This window comes from Dendroctonus ponderosae, unplaced genomic scaffold (genome assembly GCF_020466585.1).
Source record: "Dendroctonus ponderosae isolate FM_Combo_2020 unplaced genomic scaffold, Dpon_F_20191213v2 Dpon_F_20191213_230, whole genome shotgun sequence".
Taxonomy (NCBI): Eukaryota; Metazoa; Arthropoda; class Insecta; order Coleoptera; family Curculionidae; genus Dendroctonus; species Dendroctonus ponderosae.
Genome location: NW_026018439.1, coordinates 1 through 17,741, shown reverse-complemented (window position 1 = coordinate 17,741; position 17,741 = coordinate 1). Strand labels below are relative to the sequence as shown.

The window sequence follows — 17,741 nt, the reverse complement described above, 5'->3', positions numbered from 1 at the left end:
TAATCGACGTTTTCACGCCTTTTCTCCATCTCACTGTTCTGTTAAATCGCACACACAATCATTTAGCATAATAAAAACAGGTTTAATTATGCAGTAATTTATTCACAAGACTGCTTAATCAATGTCATATTAAAGACTAAATGAATAACTTATTCTCATCTCTGCAAAGACGCACACTGATTATATTTACAAGCTCATTTCCTCACCCTGGAAGCCAATGCTTCCGCTAACGTAGAACTGTGAAAAAACAATAAAAACAGAACGCAACTCACAAAACATCTTGTCCACAAAAAGAAGTTGCTATCACAAACTGCGTACCACTTTGTCAACCTTCCAATGTCTTTGAATTCAAAACGCCGCCCAGTGATGAGAAGACAAGCCGACAAACCCGTTAGGAAATAACGTTTATTTATGGCCACCTTTTAATAGTCGTGTTGGTGATGTGCTCTGGTTTCAGCCCTTTGGAAAATCGCTCCCACATTTTGAAGTAGAGCAGTTCGAGACCTTCCGCGTAAATTTTGCAGTCGAACAAGGGCGACGTCGATCTAGCGGTCCATACCTTGTGCCGCATCGCCTTCAAGCTGCAATTAAATCATGTAGTTAAACATACATGCAAACAACGCCAACAAAAAGTTGCTCACAATTCTTTGTCAGTGCCCAAGCGGATTGCGATGCTTTCATACTCTTGTCTGCTTCTAGCGATCAACTCCGGACACCCCAGAGTGTTTAATTGACTGGCTGCAACTCTTGAAGCAAGAGTTTCGCTCGGGAACGTGACCACGGGCGTACCAGTCCATAAAACATCCATACTGAAAAAAAAAATTCAAATAAGGACTTGCCAGGCTTATAATGTAGAGCGTTACCTAGTAGTGTGACCATTACATAGTGGCGTATCCAGACAAACATCAGCTAATTGCCCTCGTCTAACGTGTTCTTCTTTGGCAGCAACGTTGCTGAAGAGAATACGGCCAGGAGTCAAACCCAACTGTTGGGCTGTATGCAGTATATTCTGCTCGCCCACTGCCGGAAACCGCAACAACCACAATACCGCATTTGGGACAGCTTTCAAAATATTCGCCTAAGAAAGGATTGATATTAACTTGAGACTTTGCCAATCGGCCAACGACAAAAAACTCACCCACATATGTAAAGTCAAAGGGTCGATTTTATATAGCTGATTGAAGTTGCAGTAGACCACAGCATCATCGGGCAACCCATATTGTTGCCTGGTGGTTATAACGATATTTTGAGGAACTTCCTCGCCAGTAGCGGCTTTGTTGTTGGTCTGCGTGGTCGCCAAGCCGTTTTGCACCAGAACTCCGTTTACGGAAGTCTGGATTTGTCCGGAGGCTATCATATTTTCAATGGGAGTCGTCGTGGGCAACTCAGCAACTTTCAGACTGATTTCCACATCGGGCATCGCAGACTTGACTATTTCCTTCACTTCTTTAATATCAGTGTGTTCGACCAGCGGCGAAAGATCGGTGGCGTTGATGATGGCAACATTATCTGCCAGCCCATTGCCAATGGCGCTCCGATCAGACACAATTAAGCGCTCCTTCAAATGGGGAAACATTTGCTTGTGGTCGCCCACAAAATACGTGTAGGGCATGTAGGCTAGTTTTTCACTGTATTGGCTCGCCAATTCTAGCGGAGATGTAACCACATCAGTTACCAAATAGTCCATAAAACTTGCTCCACTTGTTCCCGGATAACCCAGCCACATTACCTGCAAACGCAACACTGTCAGTCAATTCTTTAAAAAAGTGGGTGACTTTTGGGCGAGAACTAATATGTAACAGCTACTTTTACCATGTATCGACTCACGTAGAGTTTAGCAAGTGGATTTCGTACCTGAACGGGTGCTGGTCGCAAGGCAAATATCTCATTACGCGCTCCTTTAGTATATCCGTTCATGTTCACTAAAATGTGAATGTTGTCTGAGTAAATGCGGTCGGCAGCTTTGCCGTTGCACGGCTCTCCTGATAAATCGATAAAGTGTTCACACTCCCTGGAAATTTTGCTTCTGAACGTGGTTCCGTCGTCTTGACTCAAAGCGTAGCAGAACACTTCGATCTGTAACAATCAAAAGTTAACACATGTGCTGATTTTTTTCATGGGGTTACTCACTCTGGTCCTATCATGCAAACCAGGAACCGATTGCATCAAGTGAGAAGTTGGATGGTTGCCGAAGTCGCTGCTCACATACCCAACGCGAATCCGCCCTTTCAATTCAGCCAGAAATCTATATGGCGGCTTGTGAAGAACAGAAATTTTCTCCAAGCATAGATTGGCATGTCTAGCAGCAATTGCCTATAAAAAACCGCCTGGACGTAAGAACGCGATTACTTCTAGAAATCGGCTTTGCTTACCTTTCGGAAATCATGAGAAAGCGGGTACAGCATAGAATGATGAGGATGCACCGACGGCAAACGGTTTTTCTCCAATTGATCCGCAACAATGTTTACCAATTTCTTCATTCTGCCTTCGTAGTCGGTCCAATCGCACACGATCTGTAAGCAATGGGCCAAATTGCAATACGCATCTGGAAAATCCGGCTTCAACTTTAATGCCGTGCGGTACGATTGGATGGCTTCAGGAATGTTGCCGGAATCTTTGTGAATACTGGCCAAATTGCTGTGAGCATCGGCAAACGCCGGATTGATCTGAATCGCCCTGGTATAGCATTGCAGTGCGCCAGCAACGTCTTGCATCTCCTTCAGTGTATTTCCTTAAAACGCACATTTACTAATTAGCATCTAAATCCCAGCTCCGACCCAATTCCGCGCCTACCCATGTTGGAATACGCGTCAGCAAACGTCGGCTGGATTCGAATGGCTTCTTTGTAATGCATCAGTGCTTCGTTCAGTTTGCCCTGTTGTTGGAGTACAGAAGCCAAGTTACTGTGAGCGGCGGCAAATTCCGGAAACACTTCCAGGGCCTTCAAATACAAACGAGTCGCTTCTTCAATCAATCCTTGCTCTCTTTTAATGTTGGCCAGATTGTTTAGAGAGTCTGCATGGCTTGGGCATAGTCGCAATGCCGTATTGTAGCAATCTTCAGCTTCCGAAACCTGCGACATAATACTAAGTCAGCAACAATTTGGAATTGCAGGCGATTCAAGGAAAAGTTGCACAATTTGAGGTTTTAGTTAAATTTAGAACAGTTTTGCTGATTTTAACGCACCATTGTGAGAGACAATTTGCAAATCACAGAACACCCGATGCAAACCAACTGACTAAAAGGTTACTCCATTCAGCTGTAATCAATCAATTGGCGGCGTGGGTGAAATCCAACATCCAAAAAACGCACTCAGCACAAGTGTACCGGCCAAATCTTTTATTCGCTTCAAAATTCAATGGAGTAACCTTGCATCTAATATGAGGGCGGGGTCCATTAAAAATAGATCACGTAAGAGGGATCAATTTAAAATCAACTGGACGCATGAAAAGGTCTGTGCTTTCATCAACTTTCTCCAGTTAAAATCGGACGGTTTGGTAATTACCTGGCCCTTCTCCTTGAGCGCATTCGCCAAATTGCAATAAGCATCGGGAAAATTGGGTTGCAGCTCAATGGCCCTTCGATACGTATCAATGGCCAAGTCGATAAGTCCTTGTTCGTAGTATACGCATGCAAGATTGCCGTGCACCACTGCATTGTTTGGGGATAAGTTTAACGCCCTTAGATATGCTGCTACCGCCCTAAAAAAATCAAATCGAATCATTAATCTACAATGTTGCAGATCTTTTCTAATTTCAAGACAAGGGAACTAAACCTATTAAGTCAATCATGTGTAAATTGGGGCAAAGTTGTTTTGCCGGGGAAACTCACAGGCGTACAATCGATTCAGACACAGTTTCCACTCGCATTAATGTTATTGTCGATTGCCTCTGTTTATTTAAACCTGATGATGTTCCTCAATAAGCTTTAATTGCAAAACACGCAGCCCTGAAATAACGTTAGGAACAGCAGTGCTTCCTGTCGGTCTTCATTACATCAACATGACGGGTCTTATTAGCGTTCTAATTTGTTGATTGAGTTACAAAGTTCGGTCGGAGAAGCGCAATTGCGATGGACTCCCCCACAAATTGCTAAAAATAACCCATTAATAACTGGGCGTGCAGATCTAACGTCAGAGTTTTCCACTCTTGCTATATTATTGTAACTCTTCGTGAGGTTTCCCTTGCACATTGCCATTTTTTGCGGCTTTTAATGCTTCCAAGGAAAATACAAATGGTTTTATGATTGATACCATGCCACATACTGTAAGGAATTCTTCCATTCTTCATACAACTGTAAATGGAGGGTAAAGAAGGGGAAAACACGTCAATAAAATTAATGTTTCAGCCCTCAACTGTTGGGTAAGAATAAAATAACAAGAACAAGATCAGAACGCTAGATTACCAGAATTTTATTGACTCGAGTCTGAAGCGTGAGTTTTCATGTTAAAACGTTAAAAACTAACGAATATCAGGCATTTGATGGGGAACTACGAAATCGAGAAAGACCAATCCAGCCAACGGGGGAAGAGTACATTTCAACAGAAACGCAAGCCAAGAAACTTTTCTCTGTGAATGCGAAAATTCAATTTTTTCGGCAAAAAAACAATGCGGATGAGCTCACCTTTTGAGTTGGCGTTTGACCCACCCCACACACCCACCACTCTGTTCATCCGCATCATTCCACTCTTCGTCAGGGGGTGTGGGAATGCGAATGATCGTGTAGACCACCACGCATTGAAAATCCATCCCATCGATGGGTTTACCGTGGGCATGTCGAAGAATCGCGTGCGAAAACCGTCAACTGACGAGACCCGAAAGCCGGTCCGCGCCGTGCATCGGCCCGAAGACGACTGGAACTGGGCGAAAATGGGAAAAATCTCTCGAATACGCGAAATGTGGGCCAGAGAAAATGACAAGTGGGAGTTTCCAGACGGAAAGGCTAACGCACGACGGCGGGGCAACGACAAGAGACGATCTCTATCGTCCTAGTTTTAATGGGAAGCTCCTTTTTTCTAAAATCCCATTTCAAGCATCTTTTTTCCCAATTAAATTAAACCGCGCCTAAAAATACTAAATCAGATTTTCGCTGTTCTCAAATCCAGTCAGGTCTTCTCGAAGGCAGGCCTGGCGCCGATCCAGGGCCCACTCAAACCCGCTTTTATCGGCAGACAGAGGGACCGTTGATATTCAATATTTTCGTAAAACGGCCCGTTTTTCTATTCGCCCATTGCCAAGAGGACCGGAACATAACGATTCTAGCCAGTCATGGGTTGTTATTGAGATTGGCTTAATGATGGATGGTTGATATGAAAAACACCCGACGAGAATCGATGGAATTTTCGTATTAAAGCGGAATATAAATTGCCGAAATGTTATCGACAAAGACTATCACCAAACAGTCGATGTTCTTGTTTAATAGAAACTAACAACGGGAAACTAGTCAGTTGCACAACTCCACCTAAGTTTGAACGTATAAATGAAAACTTCCGCATGTGCCTAAAACGCAAAAGCTTGCGGATATCAAGCAGGAAGTAGATGAGAAGGGATTTACAAATTGCTAATAAAAATTGCAAATGCTCCGCACTTTGCTGTTGGCTTTCAGCGAAATTCGTCGATGTCCTCCCTAACTTGATTTTAATCATCGGTTCTCTCTATTACCCCAAAGTATCTACAAAAAGCTTATATATAAGTTGGCAAAAGGTTGGCAAACATCCAAATTACCCCATTGTCTGACGTATGTTTGAGTTGAATAACGTAGTACTGATTAATCTTATACAAGTTCGTTTGCCAATATTCCGCTTTGCTTAGGCAGGGAACTGGTAAGTGATGTAAGATCGTATTTTAGCGCCGCAGGAACCAAGGTTTTCATTGGAAAATTTCCATCACAGATAAACATATCGAGGAATTATTTACTGATAGATAAACCAGCGCAAACACGAAACATTTTTTTCTAATCCGATAATTGGATTTGTTCTTGTTCAACTAGGAAATGGTTCTTCAATTTGTTGAGGTAAACCGTTTCAATCCGAATCGAACCAGGAAAAATGTTGAATCAAGCCAAGTCGGCCGGGGGGGCAAAGCCCTGGACCGATTTCAACATCTGGCTATTCTAGTCCGGACTCTAGTGCCAAGACACACACGGTTTTTTTTTTAACTATAAACCTTTGGACATGATAAGACAGAGTCAGTTTAAAAATCATCAAGCAAGAAAACTATGAAAAACTCACCTGTCGAAAATCCGCGCTTCTTTCAGCACATTGCCTAAATTGATATAAGCATCGAGGAAGTTGGGATCTAAAGCCACTGCCTTTTCGAAGTGGTGAATCGCCAGCCAGATCTCGCTTTGCGCATTGAACACACAGCCCAGATTACTCCACGCCACCGCAAAATCGGGCCTGGTCTCGATCGCCTTCAGATAGCATGCCTAATTGGTCAATTGAAACACCCAAAAAAAAAGAAAAGAAAATTTCCGGTTAGTCGTTGTCAAGGAAAAACAGCCTATAGTTCGCTAAGTTGTTCGCATTGCGCGCAGTCTGTGAGTGCCACATTCCCCAATTTCCAGGATGGATGGATTAACGCCAGTGCTGCACATTGCTACGCTTACGCATGTTCTTCAGCTGGAAACAGATGTCTGGATTAAATCGCTCACGGCGAAAACACATTGGAATCAGGAATCCAAACATTCGCCTCCAGCCAATCAATTGTCTACGCTCAAACGGCAACAGCCCTACGCAAAATCGCCACATAATAACACAAAGCGTTTGAAGATCATGAATGACTTTGAACTTACGCAGTAGTGCCGAAGGGTGAAAGAAACTAAAAACAAAAACATTGAGAGATACAGAGGCAACATCGTAAGTGTCGTCTCGATCTCGCACACTGGTTTTATTTACTTTACCTGCTCTACATATACAGGGCCTTAATGAAATCAACGCCAACGTAGAACCGCACACTGGATAGTGGTCGTTATCGCAGTAGTACCTGTTATCTAACGGTAAATTTGAGTTTAATTATCTCTCAAACGTTTGGGTTTACTAAACTACACAGGTAGAAGAGGGGAGAGCGAAAGGTCTTGACCGACCTGCAGTTGTCGCCAAAAAGCTAATAATTTTACCTGGAAATTGCACAGATTCTTATTATTAGTCTTGCAGTATCTTAGGACATAAATATCTTACGACTATTTGGTAAAGGATGCAAAAGCCCCAGGCAAATAGGGGCGCTCTAATAAACAAAACAGAAACGTGTTCTTAATTTTCTTTGATATAGAAAAGCGTGATTGTGGCAATTTCCAGACGTGCTCTTTTTCTGGTTCTGTGTAAAAATACATTAGGCAAACCCTATTTTTCCGGTAGACACGGTTGGCCAAATACAGGATGCGCCACTCAAAGCAAACATCCACTGTGTATAAAAAAAATGATGGTTGGATGGAGCACCCTGGACTGGAAACGACTTTTGTGACGCTGAACTGACTCTAGACTTTCTGCCTTCTATTAGGTGATAAACAGCAAACTCAACTGAAAACTAGTCATAAAAGTCGGGCCAGAATGTGTTTTAGCCAATAGATAGTTTAGAGTTGTTTGCGCCAAAGCGCACCTGAAAAAGTACAGCAAAGAACCATCTATCTGGTGTCTTGTCTATGAACAACAACAGACCATTAGGATGATTATTTGCTGCAGAAAAACAAGCAGTCCGTCCTTCTTCATCCAGTCATCCAATGGTCTAAAGAAGCACAGCGCTGTTTTCGAGCATAACGATCTGTTTACGCCAAGTGCTACGCATCAAAACAATTACGCAAATAATACCAACTAATTACGAAACAAAAACGCCCTACAGTACTGCGCCAATTAAACTGTGTACGCCAATCTCGCAAAATCTGTCCTCAAATCAAGGATTATTGACCAAAACACTTTCTGGCAATTCAGTGAGGGGGTTGGATTCGATATCTAAGCGATTAAACTGATCAGACACTTACCTTAGCTTCGTCTAAGCGCCCCAAAGCTTTCAGGAGGTTGCCAAGATCGCTACGCACGCAATAAAGGTCCTGGCCAAAACAAACAGGGTTAGCAATGAGATTTACATCAAATTTTCCAAGAACGCTCACCGGGTTGTATTGCAGAGCAGTAATATAAGCTTGGACAGCTTGTTCCATATCGCCCGCGGCCACTAGAGCTGCCGCCAAATTAATGTACCCGTCTATAAAATCCGGCTTCAATCGCACAGCATGTCGATAATTGTCCAGCGCTTCTTGCAGCTGATTCCTCTCTTTGAAAACGTTGCCCAGATTACTGAAAAATTATTCAATAAAACCATTTGGAAAGCAAACGATTCGCTAATCAGGTGTTTTTCCACTGAATTTGTATGAGTAAACAATGTGAGCCCGCTAATTTATGAGAGATAGTCAAATTGTACAGGGTGCATTCAATAGAACACCGTGTTTAAAGTTAGCTTTAGGAAATACGTTGGGAAACGCCTCAAAATGTGGATTTTTTATATACTTTTGCAGCTTCTGTTACAGAAGAGAACCGTGGATCAACAAGTACATACCTGTATGCTTCAGCGAGCAATGGGTTTTGCTTGATAGCGAGCGTGCTGAAATGTGCCGACTTTTCAAGTCTTCGGCACTGGAAGTGAATGCTGGACAACAGTAGCAGAACTCCAGTATTTGCCTGATCTTGTTTCCATAACTGCATACAGTGCCGCTCTGCATTGTCGTAGTCTCCGGCCTGGTATTCCCGATGAGCCAGCTCCAAGAGACCTGCAAAAGACCGATGCAAAGATTCAAATTCTCTCATTTAAACCTAAGGGTCTAAGCATAGTGGCACACTCACACACTCACAGTTCTAAGAGACAATTCAATCRAACCATCAATATTTTTCAAAGAAATCGCCAACGKCTATTCAATTAGACTCTTCCGTTTTGTCTATCGATTTTCAAAATTTCTAAGACACTGTTTGCCTGATCGTTCGAACAGGAGGCAACAAGTTACAGTAGCCATCACATATAGGTATTTAATACTATTTTTTTCATAAGAATCAAAGGCCATCATGCGGTCTCTTGCCATCTTATGGAAGTTTTGAATTTCAATGAGTGGAAAGTGGTCGAAAAGTTGTTAGTTAACTATAAGGTGGGTTTATTGTTAACGGGGCATGACAAGGCCTTTCAAATTACCCAAAACCCGCTAAAACCATTAAGGAATCAATCTTGATCAGAATATTTGCCCTGTATATGGAAAGAGTGCCAAACTGCAAATTTCGTTAACATATGCAACATTGAGGAAGCTTTCCATTGTATTAACTTAACAGGCCGATCAGAAGGACATTAGCAGACATTTCAAGGTACCCCTTCACGAAAATGGCGACCATCCAACTGGAACATTCCAGTGGATCCCAGGTGGTTTAAAGGGTTGGAATGTAGAGAATTACACTTTCGAAAAGTGTGCCAATGCCCCTGACTTTTTAATCCTACAGAATAGGGCAGCTAAAGACTCTTACCGACTGAATTCATTGTAATGGCGTCATTCATTTTGAAAATCACCGCACTTCCCAAAGAAACTCCTCCAGTTCCGTTCTGGCTTTGCTGATGCGAAATATTCAGATTGACTGACACCAATTGGCCGGTTTGCATGTTACACTTGTAATTGATACACTGCTCTTCATTACTTTGCAACGAAAACTCCACCAAAAATGTCGATTAGAAAATATTGCGTTTTCTGCCACCCATCCACATCTGCCTTCTTTGATCAAAACTGGATTTTCCCTGTACTGCGCAGACGCGACAAACTCCGAAATTTTCCACTAGGGCAATAATGCCACATTCGCCAAATGGCTAGAGCCTGGTGGCTTGACTATGGAGCCAATGAATGCAAAAGCTGGGAAAAATATCTGAGTTCGACAATGCCGCATGGAAACTTTCTGAACAGAGTTGCCGCTTTCCTATGCAAAACTGCGCCTAATACACTTTATTCGAACTTGAGCGCACCAAAATAAAGTACTTGAATTACCCAATTTCTACAAGTTTTTCCTCAATGCAGGATAAGTGTTTGGGTGCAGAATCAACTATTACATCTGGACTTGTGACAAAAAGGCAACTGCGCCCAGCTGGTGGCGCTCTCTATCTCTTGTCAATCGCAATGCCTCTTTTCTAGTGTTAAATGTCAGTTGTCATTTTGCCATCATCAATAGAATTTTAGCAAAAGCGAGAAAAAAATTTAGCCAAAGTTCACGAGAGTTTAAAGGACCTTAAAAGTTCGACTGCAAAGTAAGTAGAATTTGCTAGTGAGCCATCGCTATGCAAGACTCCGGTGTTGGGTTCTAGGTATAAAACCATCGTCCTGTTAGACGTCCTGTTGTTGGTAGCAAAGGCCTTGTAGAACAACTTCCTGTTTCAATCAATTTCCAAGCGTGCAGGTTTCAACTACATACACTTCCGGTTTTCAATGTTTTCTAAAATAGTTTCCCACTGCTTGGGATTTAGCCCGACCACCACTGCTTTATGTCTTTTGCGGTGTTTATGTTTCGGTTGGAATTTCATCTGTTTACTGCTAAAAGCTTCAAAGTTAGTTCACATCGTCTCTTTGGCCGGTTCTTCGTCATGGTCATTGATTTCGTTACCCAGTAATTGATGAAAGACTTCAACATCTCTTCTCTGATCTGCTTTTAGATGCCCAAGATTAAACTCCAATCTTCAGATGGGGAGACATTCGATGTGGACGTAGAGATTGCAAAATGCTCCGTGACTATTAAGACCATGTTGGAAGATCTTGGTATGGATGATGAAGAAGAAGAAGTGGTTCCTCTGCCAAACGTGAACTCGGCCATTCTACGCAAAGTCCTGCAATGGGCCACTTTCCACAAGGACGACCCGCCACCGCCAGAAGATGACGAAAATAAGGGTAAGTTGGGGCAACAATCTTTTCTTGGGACTGTGATAAGTAATTAACAAAAGCTGTTTCCTCACATGTCGCCCGTTTTTCTAGTCTTCCTCAGGGCAGTACATTATAGGCACAAGTGCCAAGACAGCAGAGTACGATTTTTTCTGTTTTGAGTACGAAGTAGTGCGTAATAAAAATAATTTTTTTTATAGAAAAGCGAACAGACGATATCTCGTCATGGGATGCGGACTTCTTAAAAGTTGATCAGGGTACTTTATTTGAGCTAATATTAGCTGCAAACTACTTGGATATTAAGGGCTTGCTGGATGTCACTTGCAAAACAGTGGCCAACATGATCAAAGGCAAAGCACCGGAAGAGATTCGTAAAACGTTCAACATTAAGAATGACTTCACTGCCTCCGAAGAGGATCAAGTGCGCAAAGAGAACGAATGGTGCGAAGAAAAATAGACCTACTTGTACTGTCGTGAGTTTCATCTGATTCTCTACTATTTATAATTATTAGGGTGCAAAGAATTAATGTAAATTTCAGCATTTTAAAAAGTGCAATGTTTCGCAACTGGAAAGATTCCTCGAATCCCTTAAATGCTAATTTATTTACTTGTGTTTCTAATAAATTTAACTTACTCAACGGACTTTGGGCTTTACCTACCCATCACATGTTCATCCACACAGTTATAAATAATACACGATTTTGATATGAGCGTCACGGTCCTCTGTCAACACATTTTAATATACTCACTACAACATAAATTAAGACATTAATTTACTAACTAAATTTACATTAACTGAGAAACTATACAACTTATTTCGAATGCAAGCTTTCACTTTAAAGTACATGAACAGAAGTTTTAAATTATGGTTTACTCCTGGGTAAACTTACTTAAATGATGCCCCAGTGGCACCCAGTAATAGCTATTTTAACCGTAGTAACTTCGGCCAATAATTATATGAAAACCCTCAAAAGAAGAGTTTTTAGTCGTTGTATAAATATCCATCCAGTAGTTACTATTAGTCAGGGTATTTGAACAAAATACCCAGAGTTATTTTAAGTAAAAGCAAATGTACTTTTTTTATGTTTCGTATAGGTGTAGTTTTCATAGAATTATCCGCGTCAGTTTCTATGTATATTTTGTACAACCACCAGACTCAAAACACCGAAAAAATACAGGCAATCACGATTTTTACAATACTTCACATTTTGGGTATTAGTAGTAGGTACTTCTTTACACCTAAGGACGTAAGGCTACAACAGTAAAGGATTTTCCAGCGCAACCGTCAAATAAATACAAAATAATTTAATATTGCACTGTATGTTGCAGTTTGACACCGCGGTTTGCTCCTGATGAGAAAAAGTGAACATTTTTGGCCCGAGAAAACAAAACAGAATATTTTACGAAACTCGTTGCAGCGCATCCCTTATATGCCTTGCACCTAGAAAGACACACATATCGCACAAATATTTATCAGTCAGTCAATAAACGATTAGCTAGCCATCCTTAATTAAAAATTCATCACATTCTTTATCCAAATCCTTAGATATATTCTGGTTGGCCTGGTCGTTTTCAAACTCGACAAAATCGTCAAACAAACTCGGCCAGGCCTCATTATCATCGTAACAACTTAGATCACTGCCCACATGGTCTGAAAAGTTCAGGAACATGTTCCATGTATCCTTCGGGATGCCTCGGATCAATGGATGGGTTTCGAGGAAATTCAGCCATCGGTTTAGGATGGGGGGCTCTCGAATGGTAAACACTAACTTCCAGAGCACAATCGCCATGCTAGTCGGTAATATTCGTTGACCTATTTGGATGTCCAGGCCAAACTTGAACGCAAACCTACTCAAAATGGATTAATCAGTGAGAACTTTATTTTGATTTCAAATGCTTTATGATGTTGGCGGTCAGGGCTAATTTTTTAATTTAATAGATACGCATCAAACTACTTCTTTCCTCACAAGAGATAAATTCTGCCATTTCCATTGTTGATAATGGAGCGGGTGTTTGATTAGAATCCATTGAATATTTATAGATATACATAAAAAAAACTGATCCTGTATATTTTCTCGGGTTTCTTTGGGAAGAAATGCTTCCAAACAGGAGCTAACTGGCACTCACCTATAGAGGTCCTTGTATAACTCGTCGCTTTCTTCGACTTCTTGAACTAATTCGGGCAGACGGCTCTGTATGGATTTGATCGAGTCACATTTTATGGATTTCAGCCCATTTACAAATTCCGCTCGGCTAAATCTGCACATTTGCTCGGCGTTCAGTTTCCAGGCTAGAATCAGGATTTTGAAATCGTCCGGCAGAATTGTCAAATCCTTGCAGAACTGGTCGATGCCTTCGGCCAGAATGGCGTCTTCCTGATCATCCTTGTAGTGCTCGAAAAGGCCATTTACCTAATTGGAAATGCTATTTAGTACCGAATTATCGGTTTTCTTATTGCTGTGCGTCTTACCTTCAGATCTGACGGTTTGCTATCACTGACACCCATTGTAGGGGCCGATCTTGAGGTAGCTCTTCTACTTGGCTGGTAAAATCGATTTATTGCTGTTGCAGATGCACTTTCGGTCGGTGTACCCAAGTGATTTCCTACACGGAAGTAACCCTAGATTTAGTTTGCAGGCCTTAGATTTTAGCGCCTTCTTACCGTTGCTTAGAAGTGTGTCCAGTGGAGCTGAGGAGGCAGGTACATGACTGGGAGCTGCGTACAATCGAACTTCTGGCATCTCTAAAACAGCACGCAATGTCGATTAGTCAAGCTTTTCACTTACAGGCTGACCTACCTTCTTTGTTACAATTTGGGGCAACAGAATCTGATGCCAACTGTTCTGGCTCCTTGCAGCAATTCAAACAATTTCCCATTGGATGACCCCAAACCTATCCTTTCAGGCTGCTCTCTTAATGTCCTTTGCATTGCCCTAATATATAAGACTGTCATTAGCTGATCATAGACTAAACAAGATAAATGCGTTATTAGTTGGCTGCATAGTAGAAGTTAAACAGGTAGTCTTTTGAGGCGCTACATAACTGGGGTGGTTTTAAAACGACTGAATCTACATTTGAATTAGGATTCCAAACATTGGCCTTTCAACGTATCCACATACCTTTAAACAACCAGAAATCAACTGAGTGTGAGTAGCCAACTAAAATATGCACTCAATTCATAAATTGTACTTGATAAACAGGAGGAACAACGCACCGCAGGAAATTGCAAGTCTAAACTTGCTGGGTGCCTTATGAAAATAAACACATGCATTTCTCGACGACTTGTAGCCTTGATCTGATTGTGTGTCTGGAAAACATACTTACTGCCAATTATTTTCTCAGTATTTGATCTCAAAGGGGTCCCCTAGCACAAAAAATACTGTACATTTCTATATAAAAAATGGAAACTTGACAAGGTACCCTGTCCATTTTTTTATGCGGTGGAATGGTTCCGAATACATTTAGCACATGTTTGATGGCACTATTAAATGTTTTTCTTCCTGCAAATTGCTGTAAAACTGGAAAAATGCTATTAAGATAGAAAAAGAGGAGCAATTTTAACAAAGTTAAATCTCCCCTGAGAAGTTTTGACACTAGTCAAATGTCGGTGTCAGTTCAAATGCCCGGTTGCATTTCATTTTGCGCCAAAACTACAATTTTTGCTGCTGGAAAAATCGGTTTTTAAAATTTCGGGCAATAGCGCAGCTTAAAACACAGCAATACATGGAGGAAATATTTTTAAAAAATTACTGTTCAGGGCAAGACAGACAAAATTAAAGTATTATTGCGCCACTCTTGGCAGCGCCGCTTGAAAGTATCAGGACTTGTCAGCGACATAACCTCGCAATTATCATTGTTTCTAAATATATGATAATAAATATAATGATATTTTCCACGCAATGGCGAGCATTTCCTATTGTTTATTAATATCGCTAACCCTCTTAGTAGTGAGTAGTTCTGGCGCCAACAAATGCCTGAAGGCAGATCCCTGCTTGTGTTCTCTGGATGATTATTTCTTTATCGATATATCGCAAGTGAGTTCAGGACCAGTTTTCCTGGAAGATCGTCTTGGAAACTTTTCTTACTTCTTCGCTGGATGCCAGGACAGAGAATTCAAGTCTACAGACTATCAGCTGTTCACAAACACTACGCTAAAAGGGGTCTCAGTAAGTGCATATTCAATCCAGTGGTTGCTCCCAATGCATTTTGGTAGAAGGTTCAAGATTAGGGAATTATAGTCCTTGAGACGCTCGCTCGGAGAAAATGTATTGATTTTACTGATTTTCAACCGTTTTTTAGTTATAATTGACTAAAGCAAAATAGTAAAGTGTAATTTGAAGTGTTTGGAAGATTCGATAGTTTTAAACGTGAAGCACCCGGAGATTTGTTAGCTAGAACGTAGCTCAGGGAATGATTTTTCCAATTAGCATCTTTTGGGATCAAAGTAACTGTTTATTAATCATTTTAGCTCGTCAAGTGCGAAAGACACATAGAGACTCAAGTGAATGCTACTACTTTCTTTGTGAAAGACACTTGTACATCCATTGGAGATGCCAAAGACATAGTCTTCGACTTGTTGCCCAATGCGAATTCGCATACCAATGAGTATCAAGTCGTATTCAAAGGCAGCCAACCGCCTACTAAGTAAGTTAATTGAAATCAGTCGAAAATTGCTCTTCACTGGTGTTTGGTTGTTTAGAAGCTCCCCCACAATCCAGCTGGCTTGCAGCAGCTACAACAGAACCGACTTGAAAGTGCTAAACACTGTTTCGGATGTAAGTTCACGTTAAAGACGCAGTTCCAATCTTAATCTGGAGTTTGTAGGTGTTGATTCTGTACTCGCCCTTGGTGTGCATTCAGCAGATCGCTCACCATGAGCTGAGCACTGGATCGATTTTTTGCGTGATATTTTTTGTGGCCGCCTTGACTTACTTTGTTGGAGGCGGATTGATTATGTATTTCGCTCGCGGAGCCAGAGGAGTGGAAGTGATACCCAACTTCGACTTTTGGGCCTCCATACCCGGACTTGTTAAAGTAAGAGCTTTTTTGATTGGTGGCCGCATAGATGGTTTGGAAAAGTGTCTCGTTAACGGTGAATTTGTTGAAATTTTAGGATGGATTAGTCTATGTTTTGAGTGGATGTCGGCCCTTCACAGTGGCCACTGCCGAGTCATATGATAGGATATAAGTGTATCGCACGTAGTCTTCAAAATGTAATATAAAAATGGGTTTTTTAAATACATATAGTGTCTCATTTCCCTTTTAATGCTTGAATTAGACACAGGAAAGGACTGCCTTTAAGGTGTTGAAAGCAATAAGACCTGCAGTGCGTGATAAAAAAATACGTACTTTATCAATTAAACCTTGACAATAAATTACAGTATATAAAGTTAAAAAAAACAATCTCAACGCATCTTCTAAGTGCTAAAACAACAACTGATTACCAATATTGTAAAATGCTGCATAAAGTAACTTAAGTTTTTAATAAGACATAAAAAAACCAATCTGATCAGCGTTTGTTGCCATCGAAAACAAGCTTGCCGAATCACTCGTAGACCAAAGTAGTCGCTAATGCATATTACTATAACGTTAAATAAATAACTTCTTATTTTATTATTAAGGGTACTTAGAGTAGTATAGATATATCCCATTAAATTGGGCGCAGCGATACAATTCGGGAACCTTTGCAATGAGTTGAACAAGAACCACTATGCAGCTATTTACTGCTTACCCTTGTTCCACTCATTTAGAGATTTTAAAGATATTGTTCCAGGAGCGCAGTGCGATAAAAGTCCTATAAAGGAACTTTTACAATTGACTACAATTGGGTGGTTTGAAAACTTTCGCAAGCTGAAAGCTTCAAAAGTATAGAGTCACTAAGTGATTAAGTTCAGCAGATGCTACTTGCGTATGCAATGAGGTTTAGAGCTTGTTTAAACAATTTTAGTGAAAGGACAGCGCGAAATCGCAAATATCTGCAATCAACAGTAAGAATTCCTCAATCTGTTTACCTGCTCGGCACGAAGTAGGACAGGAGTAGTTTCTTAGGTGGGCAAATATTTACCATGCTGGTGCGCTTTGGGTCTATATAAAGGTTCCAAAGAGGGACTTTTTGAACTTTGAACCATTCAGCTTAAACTTCCTCGTTCATTGCAGCGTTGAGAGGCCGCAAGACGATTCGTGGGTCGTTTTCCACCATTCGGTCGGCGTCTTCGTTACTGCAATAGCAAAAAAGCGTGATTTTTCGCATGCTTCACATGCAAGTAGAATGTGGTGATTTTACCTAATTTCCTTGTTTCCTTGCGGCATCAGCTTGCTCTGCTCAGGATCGTCGCATTTCGTTCGTTCATACACCACTTCCGAAACAGGTGCATACTGTGCAGTTACCAACAAGTCTGTCGAAGGATTTACCGTCAGGTTCTGGCCACTTGAGGAACCCATATGGTCTTTAGGCTCGCGCTTAAACTGTCCCTTGATTCTCAAGTAGATTACTGCAATGGGTTTAATGTATTTTTTACCGCATCTTGGATGCTGCGTGTATTTAACTTTTACTGCTAACGTATTTTATTCGATTGGCGGGTAAATTTAAAAAGTACAGGTTTTTCGTTTTCCGCACATTTTGAGCGTTCGCGATCTTTAACCGACGATTTCGTCATTATTCTTGACCCAAACATAAAGATAAATGCATATTTGTGACTTTTTTACGTCGAAAGGAGTCGATTGAGCTCAAAAAACACGCATGTGAAATTTTGATTTTTGGTCAACATTTTTCAAAGGGTGGGGGTCGATTTTTTGAGAAAATGGAAATTTTCTCAAAATGTCTTAAATTTTACATCCCTTTCAGGTCACGGACGCGA

At 41.2% G+C, this 17,741-nt stretch overlaps 4 protein-coding genes across 7 annotated transcripts; 2 read left to right on the top strand and 2 right to left on the bottom strand.

Moving 5' to 3' along the window:
- Nucleotides 1-81: 81 nt before the first annotated feature.
- LOC109545225 (UDP-N-acetylglucosamine--peptide N-acetylglucosaminyltransferase 110 kDa subunit) lies at nt 82-9,782 on the bottom strand. Its single transcript, XM_019915766.2, has 14 exons — nt 9,494-9,782; nt 8,547-8,757; nt 8,104-8,287; nt 7,975-8,043; nt 6,230-6,426; nt 3,506-3,701; nt 2,794-3,073; nt 2,373-2,731; nt 2,131-2,313; nt 1,855-2,076; nt 1,139-1,729; nt 864-1,078; nt 642-809; nt 82-581 (listed from the first exon to the last, which is right to left on the bottom strand). Exons 1-14 carry the CDS (start codon nt 9,624-9,626, stop codon nt 410-412), a joined length of 3,180 nt encoding a protein of 1,059 aa, XP_019771325.1. The 5' UTR covers nt 9,627-9,782; the 3' UTR covers nt 82-409.
- A 251-nt stretch (nt 9,783-10,033) lies between these two features.
- LOC109545243 (S-phase kinase-associated protein 1) lies at nt 10,034-11,526 on the top strand. Its single transcript, XM_019915799.2, has 3 exons — nt 10,034-10,259; nt 10,662-10,893; nt 11,085-11,526. The coding sequence occupies exons 2-3, from the start codon at nt 10,662-10,664 to the stop codon at nt 11,339-11,341; spliced, it is 489 nt and encodes a 162-aa protein (XP_019771358.1). The 5' UTR covers nt 10,034-10,259; the 3' UTR covers nt 11,342-11,526.
- A 57-nt stretch (nt 11,527-11,583) lies between these two features.
- On the bottom strand, nt 11,584-14,529 carry LOC125503684 (DCN1-like protein 3). Of its 4 annotated transcripts, none has more exons than XM_048664415.1 (7): nt 14,305-14,500; nt 14,209-14,248; nt 13,683-13,817; nt 13,547-13,627; nt 13,355-13,488; nt 13,012-13,295; nt 11,584-12,732 (listed from the first exon to the last, which is right to left on the bottom strand). In XM_048664415.1, exons 3-7 carry the CDS (start codon nt 13,759-13,761, stop codon nt 12,381-12,383), a joined length of 930 nt encoding a protein of 309 aa, XP_048520372.1. In that variant the 5' UTR covers nt 13,762-13,817; nt 14,209-14,248; nt 14,305-14,500; the 3' UTR covers nt 11,584-12,380. The 4 variants fall into 4 exon arrangements, with proteins under 4 accessions (XP_048520372.1, XP_048520373.1, XP_048520370.1 ...); XM_048664416.1 differs by lacking the exons at nt 14,209-14,248; nt 14,305-14,500 and adding exons at nt 14,004-14,042; nt 14,099-14,201; XM_048664413.1 differs by having other exon boundaries at nt 14,209-14,529.
- Nucleotides 14,530-14,675: 146 nt separating this feature from the next.
- LOC109545239 lies at nt 14,676-16,126 on the top strand. Its single transcript, XM_019915794.2, has 5 exons — nt 14,676-15,050; nt 15,353-15,528; nt 15,584-15,659; nt 15,709-15,918; nt 15,998-16,126. Exons 1-5 carry the CDS (start codon nt 14,784-14,786, stop codon nt 16,070-16,072), a joined length of 804 nt encoding a protein of 267 aa, XP_019771353.2. The 5' UTR covers nt 14,676-14,783; the 3' UTR covers nt 16,073-16,126.
- Nucleotides 16,127-17,741: the final 1,615 nt, after the last annotated feature.

Excerpts from the sequence above, each read along its gene's own strand:
- LOC109545225 (XM_019915766.2), bottom strand. The coding sequence starts at position 9,626 with ATGCAAACCGGCCAATTGGTGTCAGTCAATCTGAATATTTCGCATCAG. Across the intron at positions 8,758-9,493 it reads CATTACAATGAATTCAGTCG|GTCTCTTGGAGCTGGCTCAT; the intron begins GTAAGAGTCTTT and ends GGTCTTTTGCAG. Across the intron at positions 2,732-2,793 it reads TGACGCGTATTCCAACATGG|GAAATACACTGAAGGAGATG; the intron begins GTAGGCGCGGAA and ends GTGCGTTTTAAG.
- LOC109545243 (XM_019915799.2), top strand. The coding sequence starts at position 10,662 with ATGCCCAAGATTAAACTCCAATCTTCAGATGGGGAGACATTCGATGTG. Across the intron at positions 10,894-11,084 it reads AGAAGATGACGAAAATAAGG|AAAAGCGAACAGACGATATC; the intron begins GTAAGTTGGGGC and ends TTTTTTTTATAG.
- LOC125503684 (XM_048664413.1), bottom strand. The coding sequence starts at position 13,761 with ATGGGAAATTGTTTGAATTGCTGCAAGGAGCCAGAACAGTTGGCATCA. Across the intron at positions 13,489-13,546 it reads GGACACACTTCTAAGCAACG|GAAATCACTTGGGTACACCG; the intron begins GTAAGAAGGCGC and ends ACTTCCGTGTAG. Across the intron at positions 13,296-13,354 it reads GCAAACCGTCAGATCTGAAG|GTAAATGGCCTTTTCGAGCA; the intron begins GTAAGACGCACA and ends ATTTCCAATTAG.
- LOC109545239 (XM_019915794.2), top strand. The coding sequence starts at position 14,784 with ATGGCGAGCATTTCCTATTGTTTATTAATATCGCTAACCCTCTTAGTA. Across the intron at positions 15,051-15,352 it reads CTACGCTAAAAGGGGTCTCA|CTCGTCAAGTGCGAAAGACA; the intron begins GTAAGTGCATAT and ends TAATCATTTTAG. Across the intron at positions 15,529-15,583 it reads GGCAGCCAACCGCCTACTAA|AAGCTCCCCCACAATCCAGC; the intron begins GTAAGTTAATTG and ends TTGGTTGTTTAG.